Here is a 10,625-nt window from a genome sequence, read left to right on the forward strand (position 1 = left end):
AGGTGGCTGTGTGTACGCCCGCGGTCACATATGGGGAACGATGCTTCCTGTGTACTCCCGTAGTCACAGGTCAGGCAGGTGGCTGTGTGTACGCCCGCGGTCACATATGGGGAACGATGCTTCCTGTGTACTCCCGTAGTCACAGGTCAGGCAGGTGGCTGTGTGTACGCCCGCGGTCACATATGGGGAACGATGCTTCGTGTGTACTCCCGTAGTCACAGGTCAGGCAGGTGGCTCATTGGGTACGTCAGTGGTCACATATGGGGAACGATGCTTCGTGTGTACTCCCGTAGTCACAGGTCAGGCAGGTGGCTGTGTGTACGCCCGCGGTCACATATGGGGAACGATGCTTCCTGTGTACTCCCGTAGTCACAGGTCAGGTAGGTGGCTGTATGTACGCCCGCGGTCACATATCGGGAACGATGCTTCGTGTGTACTCCCGTAGTCACAGGGCAGGCAGGTCGATCGTTGCGTCACACCCTGCGTCACATGTGCCGGCTGTTACGTCAGGCATGTCGCAGTCATAAATGAGGCACATGTGTGCACCCTGAGTGCTGGTCCCAGGCCCTGTCGCCCGCTCAGCTCTGTTGAGCAGCTGTAGGGCGATAACACTATGTCGCCCCGTCCCCTCCTGTTAGTACATAGGCCCCGCCCCCTATGTCCCACGTGTGAGGAGGGGCCGATGTATAAGGCGCTGTGGAGGAAGCGCTGCTTGTGTCACGTGTCCTGAGCCCCGGTCACTCCGTACATAATACCACGCTGTGACGTCACTTCCGGCCACTGCCGCCGAGCTTCATGGGAGTTGTAGTTTGTCCGGAAATCCGGAGCGGGTGACAGGAAAGGAAAAGAAGAGAGATACCGACATGGTGAGGAGTGTTCCTGCTGTTCCCCGTTATTCTATGTCTGTCTGTGTGCCCCGGTCCCGCTATATATACACACATATATCTCCTCCATCTATATATACACCCATATATACCCCCCATCTATATATACACCCATATATACCCCCCATCTATATATATACACCCATATATACCCCCATCTATATATATATATATATATATATATATATATATATATATATATATATATATACACACATATATACCCCCCATCTATATATATACACACATATATACCCCCATCTATATATATACACCCATATATACCCCCCATCTATATATATACACCCATATATACCCCCATCTATATATATATATATATATATGTATATATATATATATATACACACATCACCCTCCCCTGTCAGTACATCCCATATACACCCCCGTCTATATACACCCATATATCTCCTCCACCTATATATTATCACCCTCCCCTGTCAGTACATCCTATATACCCCCATCTATATACACCCATATATCTCCACCATCTATATACACACATATTACCCTCCCCTGGGGGGGTATGTGGGACGTACTGACAGGAAAGGGTGATGTGTGTGTGTGTGATATATGGGTGTATATGAGATGTTACTCTCCCAATAGGACATAGGGGCCCATTTATCAAACCATATTTGCGGCTTAATCCCCGAAAACACACGTTTTCGGGGTTTAGCCGCAAATATTAAGTATCCCCTAAATGTATCATATGGGGACCGCAGCAGGAATCTCCGATCCCTGCTGCGATCCCCCCCTGCAGCGCCGCCGGCCGCATCCCCCATAGGTTTCTATGGGGGATGCGAAGCTGCCTGATTTATCAACATCGGGCAGCCCGGCTTCACACCCCTGGGCTATCGCCATTCTGATATGGCGATAGCCCATTGTAGCCTATGGCTACACATCGCACTGCCCGAGTAGGGCAGTGCGGTAAGAGGTGTTGGTGGGGGTCAGCGCATAACCGCGCATGCGCAGACCCCCCGGCTTCCGATTTAGGGCTTCGCAGGGACAGGCTCTTTTCGGAGCCCTGTCCCTGCTCCCTTAAAATTGATACATTGCCCCGATATGATCGCATTTTACAATGCGATCCTGGGAGGTAATATTCCGCCCAGAACGCATTGTAAATGCGATCATGATAAATGGGCCTCTTAGTGCTTTACCATTGTCTTTACAGCTCAGAATACACAACAAGCTTATCAGTAGATGTCAGTGAAATGCTGAGTAAATAGGAACGTCTTTAGTGTATTTTTGAAGGATCTACAGTGGGGGCTTCTCGCACTGTGCGAGGGAGAGAGTTCCACAGAGTTGGAGCCACAGCGCTGAAAGCTCGACCCCCAGATGAATCCGGGAGGTTCTGGGTACTGTCAGTAGTCCTTCTTCAGCGGATCGTAGTAATCCAGTGGGACAATAAGGGATCAGCAGCTGCTGCAGGTACCTTGGGCCCTGGTCATGTATTCACCATTTTACAGGTAGCCAGTGAAGGGCGTAGAGAATGGGAGTTATGTGGCTGGAGCGGGGCTGGTTAGTTTATAGTCTGGCGGCTGCATTTTGTACCAGCTGTAAGCGGTGCAATTCTTTTGCTGGAAGACCCAGGTAGAGAGCATTGCAGTAGTCTAGGCGTGATGATATAAAGGCATGTATGACTTTAGGCAGGTCTTCTGAGGGAATGAAGTGCTTGATTCTGGCTATGTTCCTTAGATCAGCGGTTCTCAAACTGTGGGTCCTGACCTTTTCAGCATGGGGTCACGACTCCATGTTGCTGACCATCAGGCTGATGACTTTTCTAATCTCAGTCAGTGATTCAAGGAGTCAGAAAAATCTGTTTAATTGTCTGTTAAGTTAAACTCCTCCAATCATTTACACAGTGCTGATGTGCTGTCTGCTAACTACACGTGTGATGTGATGGGTTATGGTATATTAGACTCCTACCATCACTCTGTGCCTCCACAATGCTGCCATGTATGTGCTGTCTGCTGACTACACGTGTTATGTGATAGGTTATGGTATATCAGACTCCTCCCATCGCTCTGTGCCCCCACAATGCTGCCATGTACCCGCTGTCTGCTGACTACACGTGTGATGTGATGGGTTTCGGTATATCAGACTCCTCCCATCGCTCTGTGCCCCCACAATGCTGCCATGTACGTGCTGTCTGCTGACTACACGTGTGATGTGATGGGTTATGGTATATCAGACTCCTGCCATCACTCTGTGCCTCCACAATGCTGCCATGTATGTGCTGTCTGCTGATTACACATGTGATGTGATGGGTTATGGTATATTAGACTCCTCCCATCACTCTGTGCCCCCACAATGCTGCCATGTATGTGCTGCCTGCTGACTACACGTGTGATGCGATAGGTTATGGTATATTAGACTCCTCCCATCACTCTGTGCCCCCACAATGCTGCCATGTATGTGCTGTCTGCTGACTACACGTGTGATGCGATGGGTTATGGTATATCAGACTCCTCCCATCACTCTGTAACTCCACAATGCTGCCATGTATGTGCTGTCTGCTGACTACACGTGTGATGCGATGGGTTATGGTATATCAGACTCCTCCCATCACTCTGTAACTCCACTATGCTGCCATGTATGTGCTGTCTGCTGACTACACGTGTGATGCGATGGGTTATGGTATATTAGACTCCTCCCATCACTCTGTGCCTCCACAATGCTGCCATGTATGTGCTGTCTGCTGACTACACGTGTGATGTGACAGGTTATGGTATATCAGACTCCTCCCATAACTCTGTGCCTCCACAATGCTGCCATGTATGTGCTGTCTGCTGACTACACGTGTGATGTGATGGGTTATGGTATATCAGACTCCTCCCTTCACTCTGTGCCTCCACAATTCTGCCATGTATGTGCTGTCTGCTGACTACACGTGTGATGTGATGGGTAATGGTATATCAGACTCCTCCCATCACTCTGTGCCTCCACAATGCTGCCATGTATGTGCCGTCTGCTGACTACACGTGTGATGTGATGGGTTATGGTATATTAGACTCCTCCCATCACTCTGTGCCCCCACAATGCTGCCATGTATGTGCCGTCTGCTGACTACACGTGTGATGTGATGGGTTATGGTATATCAGACTCCTCCCATCACTCTGTGCCCCCACAATGCTGCCATGTATGTGCCGTCTGCTGACTACACGTGTGATGTGATGGGTTATGGTATATCAGATTCCTCCCATCACTCTGAGCCTCCACAATGCTGCCATGTACGTGCTGTCTGCTGACTACACGTGTGATGTGATGGGTTATGGTATATCAGACTCCTCCCATCACTCTGTGCCCCACAATGCTGCCATGTATGTGCTGTCTGCTGACTACACGTGTGATGTGATGGGTTATGGTATATCAGACTCCTCCCATCACTCTGTGCCCCCACAATGCTGCCATGTATGTGCTGTCTGCTGACTACACATGTGATGTGACGGGTTATGGTATATCAGACTCCTCCCATCACTCTGTGCCTCCACAATGCTGCCATGTATGTGCTATCTGCTGACTACACGTGTGATGTGATGGGTTATGGTATATTAGACTCCTCCCATCACTCTGTGCCCCCACAATGCTGCCATGTATGTGCTGTCTGCTGACTACACGTGTGATGTGTTGGGTTATGGTATATCAGACTCCTCCCATCACTCTGTGCCTCCACAATGCTGACATGTATGTGCTGTCTGCTGACTACACGTGTAATGTGATGGGTTATGGTATATCAGACTCCTCCCATCACTCTGTGCCTCCACAATGCTGCCATGTATGTGCTGTCTGCTGACTACACGTGTGATGTGATGGGTTATGGTATATCAGACTCCTCCCATCACTCTGTGCCTCCACAATGCTGCCATGTATGTGCTGTCTGCTGACTACACGTGTGATGTGATGGGTTATGGTATATCAGACTCCTCCCATCACTCTGTGCCCCCACAATGCTGCCATGTATGTGCTGTCTGCTGACTACACGTGTGATGTGTTGGGTTATGGTATATCAGACTCCTCCCATCACTCTGTGCCTCCACAATGCTGCCATGTATGTGCTGTCTGCTGACCACACATGTGATGTGATGGGTTATGGTATATCAGACTCCTCCCATCTCTGTGCCCTCCACAATGCTGCCACGTATGTGCTTTCTGCTGACTACACGTGTTATGTGATGGGTTATGGTATATCAGACTCCTCCCATAACTCTGTGCCCCCACAATGCTGCCATGTATGTGCTGTGTGATGTGATGGGTTATGGTATATCAGACTCCTCCCATCACTCTGTGCCTCCACAATGCTGCCATGTATGTGCTGTCTGCTGATTACACGTGTGATGTGATAGGTTATGGTATATCAGACTCCTCCCATCACTCTGTGCCCCCCACAATGCTGGCATGTATGTGCTGTCTGCTGACTGCACGTGTGATGTGATGGGTTATGGTATATCAGACTCCTCCCATCAGACTGTAGGGCAGCGAGCTGGTAGCGCGGGAGGTCAGTGAGGACAGACTCGAGGGGAGCGAGCTGGTAGTGCGGGAGGCCAGTGAGAACAGACTGGAAGGGAGAGAGTTGGTAGTGCGGGAGGCCAGTGAGCACAGACTGGAGGGGAGTGAGCTGGTAGTGTGGGAGGCCAGTGAGGACAGACTGGAATGGGAGTGAGCTGGTAGCGCGGGAGGCCAGTAAGGACAGACTGGAGGGGAGTGAGCTGGTAGCGCGGGAGGCCAGTGAGGACAGACTGGTGGGGAGTGAGCTGGTAGTGCGGGAGGCCAGTGAGGACAGACTGGAGTGAGGGAGCTGGTAGTGCGGGAGGCCAGTGAGGACAGACTGGTAGGGAGTGAGCTGGTAGTGCGGGAGGCCAGTGAGGACAGACTGGAGGGGAGCGAGCTGGTAGTGCGGGAGGCCAGTGAGGACAGACTGGAGGAGAGCGAGCTGGTAGTGCGGGAGGCCAGTGAGGACAGACTGGAGGGGAGCGAGATGGTAGTGCAGGAGGTCAGTGAGGACAGACTGGAGGGGAGGGAGCTGGTAGTGCGGGAGACCAGTGAGGACAGACTCGAGGGGAGCGAGATGGTAGTGCGGGAGGTCAGTAAGGACAGACTGGAGGGAAGTGAGCTGGTAGCGCGGGAGGCCAGTAAAGACAGACTGTAGGGGAGCGAGCTGGTAGTGCGGGAGGCCAGTGAGGACAGACTGGAGGAGAGCGAGCTGGTAGCGCTGGAGACCAGTGAGAACAGACTGGAAGGGAGAGAGCTGGTAGTGCGGGAGGCCAGTGAGCACAGACTGGAGGAGAGTGAGCTGGTAGTGTGGGAGGCCAGTGAGGACAGACTGGAATGGGAGTGAGCGGGTAGCGCGGGAGGCCAGTAAGGACAGACTGAAGGGGAGTGAGCTGGTAGTGCGGGAGGCCAGTGAGGACAGACTGGAGTGAGGGAGCTGGTAGTGCGGGAGGCCAGTGAGGACAGACTGGTGGGGAGTGAGCTGGTAGTGCGGGAGGCCAGTAAGTACAGACTGGAGTGAGGGAGCTGGTAGTGCGGGAGGCCAGTGAGGACAGACTGGAGGGGAGCGAGCTGGTAGTGCAGGAGGCCAGTGAGGACAGACTGAGGGGAGCGAGATGGTAGTGCGGGAGGTCAGTGAGGACAGACTGGAGGAGAGCGAGCTGGTAGCGCTGGAGACCAGTGAGGACAGACTGGAAGGGAGATAGCTGGTAGTGCAGGAGGTCAGTGAGGACAGACTGGAGGGGAGGGAGCTGGTAGTGCGGGAGACCAGTGAGGACAGACTCGAGGGGAGCGAGATGGTAGTGCGGGAGGTCAGTAAGGACAGACTGGAGGGAAGTGAGCTGGTAGCGCGGGAGGCCAGTGAGGACAGACTGGAGGGGAGTGAGATGGTAGTGCGGGAGGTCAGTAAGGACAGACTGGAGGGAAGTGAGCTGGTAGCGCGGGAGGCCAGTAAAGACAGACTGTAGGGGAGCGAGCTGGTAGTGCGGGAGGCCAGTGAGGACAGACTGGAGGAGAGCGAGCTGGTAGCGCTGGAGACCAGTGAGAACAGACTGGAAGGGAGAGAGCTGGTAGTGCGGGAGGCCAGTGAGCACAGACTGGAGGAGAGTGAGCTGGTAGTGTGGGAGGCCAGTGAGGACAGACTGGAATGGGAGTGAGCGGGTAGCGCGGGAGGCCAGTAAGGACAGACTGAAGGGGAGTGAGCTGGTAGTGCGGGAGGCCAGTGAGGACAGACTGGAGTGAGGGAGCTGGTAGTGCGGGAGGCCAGTGAGGACAGACTGGTGGGGAGTGAGCTGGTAGTGCGGGAGGCCAGTAAGGACAGACTGGAGTGAGGGAGCTGGTAGTGCGGGAGGCCAGTGAGGACAGACTGGAGGGGAGCGAGCTGGTAGTGCGGGAGGCCAGTGAGGACAGACTGGAGGGGAGCGAGATGGTAGTGCGGGAGGTCAGTGAGGACAGACTGGAAGGGAGATAGCTGGTAGTGCGGGAGGTCAGTGAGGACAGACTGTAGGTGAGGGAGCTGGTAGTGCGGGAGGCCAGTGAGGACAGACTGGTGGGGAGTGAGCTGGTAGTGCGGGAGGCCAGTAAGGACAGACTGGAGTGAGGGAGCTGGTAGTGCGGGAGGCCAGTGAGGACAGACTGGAGGGGAGCGAGCTGGTAGTGCGGGAGGCCAGTGAGGACAGACTGGAGGAGAGCGAGCTGGTAGCGCTGGAGACCAGTGAGGACAGACTGGAAGGGAGATAGCTGGTAGTGCGGGAGGTCAGTGAGGACAGACTGTAGGGGAGGGAGCTGGTGGTGCGGGAGGCCAGTAAGGACAGAATGGAGGGGTGAGTTGGTAGTGCGGGAGGCCAGTGAGGACAGACTGGAGGGGAGCGAGCTGGTAGTGCGGGAGGCCAGTAAGGACAGACTGGAGAGGAGCGAGCTGGTACCGTGGGAGGCCAGAGAGCTGGTAGCGCGGGAGGTCAGTGAGGACAGACTGGAGGGAAGTGAGCTGGTAGTGCGGGAGGCCAGTGAGGACAGACTGGAGTGAGGGAGCTGGTAGTGCGGGAGACCAGTGAGGACAGACTGGTGGGGAGTGAGCTGGTAGTGCGGGAGGCCAGTAAGGACAGACTGGAGGGGAGTGAGCTGGTAGTGCGGGAGGCCAGTGAGGACAGACTAGAGGGGAGCGAGCTGGTAGTGCGGGAGGCCAGTGAGGACAGACTGGAGGGGAGCGAGATGGTAGTGCGGGAGGTCAGTGAGGACAGACTCGAGGGGAGCGAGATGGTAGTGCGGGAGGTCAGTAAGGACAGACTGGAGGGAAGTGAGCTGGTAGTGCGGGAGGCCAGTGAGGACAGACTGGAGGCCAGAGAGCTGGTAGTGCGGGAGGCCAGTGAGGACAGACTGGAGGCCAGAGAGCTGGTAGTGCGGGAAGCCAGTGAGGAAAGACTGGAGGCCAGAGAGCTGGTAGTGCGGGAGGCCAGTGAGGACAGACTGGAGGCCAGAGAGCTGGTAGTGCGGGAGGCCAGTGAGGACAGACTGGAGGCAGTGAGCTGGTAGTGCGGGAGGCCAGTGAGGACAGACTGGAGGGGAGCGAGCTGGTAGTGCGGGAGGCCAGTGAGGACAGACTGGAGGCCAGAGAGCTGGTAGTGCGGGAGGCCAGTGAGGAAAGACTGGAGACCAGAGAGCTGGTAGTGCGGGAGGCCAGTGAGGAAAGACTGGAGGCCAGAGAGCTGGTAGTGCGGGAGGCCAGTGAGGACAGACTGGAGGCCAGAGAGCTGGTAGTGCGGGAGGCCAGTGAGGACAGACTGGAGGCAGTGAGCTGGTAGTGCGGGAGGCCAGTGAGGACAGACTGGAGGGGAGCGAGCTAGTAGTGCGGGAGGCCAGTGAGGACAGACTGGAGGCCAGAGAGCTGGTAGTGCGGGAGGCCAGTGAGGAAAGACTGGAGACCAGAGAGCTGGTAGTGCGGGAGGCCAGTGAGGAAAGACTGGAGGCCAGAGAGCTGGTAGTGCGGGAGGCCAGTGAGGACAGACTGGAGGCCAGAGAGCTGGTAGTGCGGGAGGCCAGTGAGGACAGACTGGAGGCAGTGAGCTGGTAGTGCGGGAGGCCAGTGAGGACAGACTGGAGGGGAGCGAGCTGGTAGTGCGGGAGGCCAGTGAGGACAGACTGGAGGCCAGAGAGCTGGTAGTGCGGGAGGCCAGTGAGGAAAGACTGGAGACCAGAGAGCTGGTAGTGCGGGAGGCCAGTAAGGACAGACTGGAGGGGAGTGAGCTGGTAGTGCAGGAGGCCAGTGAGGACAGACTGGAGGGGAGCGAGCTGGTAGTGCGGGAGGCTGGTAGTGCGGGAGGCCAGTGAGGACAGACTGGAGACCAGAGAGCTGGTAGTGCGGGAGGCCTGCGCATGTGCAGAGCTTCAACATCAAACTCCCTGTGCGAAAGTTTGGCAGAGCCTTAGTGTGTTTCTCTTTCTATCTCCCCAGATCCGCTTCATCCTGATCCAGAACCGTGCAGGGAAGACGCGCCTGGCCAAGTGGTACATGCAGTTTGATGATGACGAGAAGCAGAAGCTGATTGAGGAGGTGCATGCGGTGGTGACGGTCCGGGATGCTAAACACACCAACTTTGTGGAGGTAAGTCCCAGTTCTTTAGCTGTAGCCAGCCCCCTCAGGTGTTCAGACTCACCCTATAGTGTTTATAAGGTCTATCCCTTTCTCTGGAAAGCAGCTGGGGTTCTCTGGAGAATGTGAGCAGCTGGAGGTCCATGGAGAACGTGAGCAGCTGAGGGGGGGGGGGGGGGGGGGTTTCTGGAGAACTTGAGCAGCTGAGGGGGGGGGGGGGGTTTCTGGAGAACTTGAGCAGCTGAGGGGGGGTTTTCTGTAGACCGTGAGCAGCTGGGGGGGGGGGGGTGTTCTGGAGAACGTGAGCAGCTGAGGGGTGTTTTCTGGAGAACGTGAGCAGCTGAGGGGCGTTTTCTGGAGAACGTGAGCAGCTGGGGGGGGTCTCTGAAGAACGTGAGCAGCAGGGGAGGGGGGGGGTCTCTGGAGAACGTGAGCAGCTGGGGGGGGGTCTCTGGAGAACGTGAGCAGCTGGGGGGGGGTCTCTGGAGAATGTGAGCAGCTGGGGTCTCTGGAGAACGTGAGCAGCTGGGGGGGTCTCTGGAGAACGTGAGCAGCTGGGGGGGGGTCTCTGGAGAATGTGAGCAGCTGGGGGGGGGTCTCTGGAGAACGTGAGCAGCTGGGGTCTCTGGAGAACGTGAGCAGCTGGGGGGGGGTCTCTGGAGAACGTGAGCAGCTGGGGTCTCTGGAGAACGTGAGCAGCTGGCGGGGGGGGGGGGGGTCCTCTGGAGAACGTGAGCAGCTGGGGGTCCTCTGGAGAACACGAGCAGCGGGGGGGGGGGGTCTCTGGAGAACATTTGTTACCCAGTATCTTTGTGTTACCCCATACGTTCCATCTTTGCCATCGCATGACTCTGACTTTCCGGCCTCTCTCTTACAGTTCAGGAACTTTAAGATCATCTATCGGCGCTACGCTGGGCTGTATTTCTGCATCTGCGTGGACGTGACGGATAACAACCTGGCCTATCTGGAAGCCATACACAACTTTGTAGAGGTGAGAGTCCCCATAAGACCTGGGAGACTGACGCCCACAGATGGTGGGGTACCCAGGTGACTGGCATACTGTGCATATATTAATCTCCCCCTCTTGTTGTCTCCATAGGTGCTAAATGAATATTTTCACAATGTCTGTGAATTAGATCTGGTGTTTA

At 55.3% G+C, this 10,625-nt stretch overlaps 1 protein-coding gene across 1 annotated transcript in view; it reads left to right on the forward strand.

The window, feature by feature from the left end:
• Positions 1 to 724: 724 nt before the first annotated feature.
• The window catches only part of AP2S1 (adaptor related protein complex 2 subunit sigma 1), a 20,917-nt gene continuing 11,016 nt past the window's right edge, over positions 725 to 10,625 (forward strand). The window contains exons 1-4 of the mRNA XM_083160815.1: positions 725 to 866; positions 9,340 to 9,489; positions 10,355 to 10,468; positions 10,577 to 10,620. Of these exons, the coding sequence (XP_083016941.1) occupies positions 864 to 866; positions 9,340 to 9,489; positions 10,355 to 10,468; positions 10,577 to 10,620 (311 nt within the window). The 5' untranslated portion in view covers positions 725 to 863. The remainder of the gene's footprint in view (positions 867 to 9,339; positions 9,490 to 10,354; positions 10,469 to 10,576; positions 10,621 to 10,625) is intronic.

The sequence above is a fragment of the Crinia signifera genome, chromosome 9, assembly GCF_055691185.1.
Source record: "Crinia signifera chromosome 9, ASM5569118v1, whole genome shotgun sequence".
Lineage (NCBI taxonomy): Eukaryota > Metazoa > Chordata > Amphibia > Anura > Myobatrachidae > Crinia > Crinia signifera.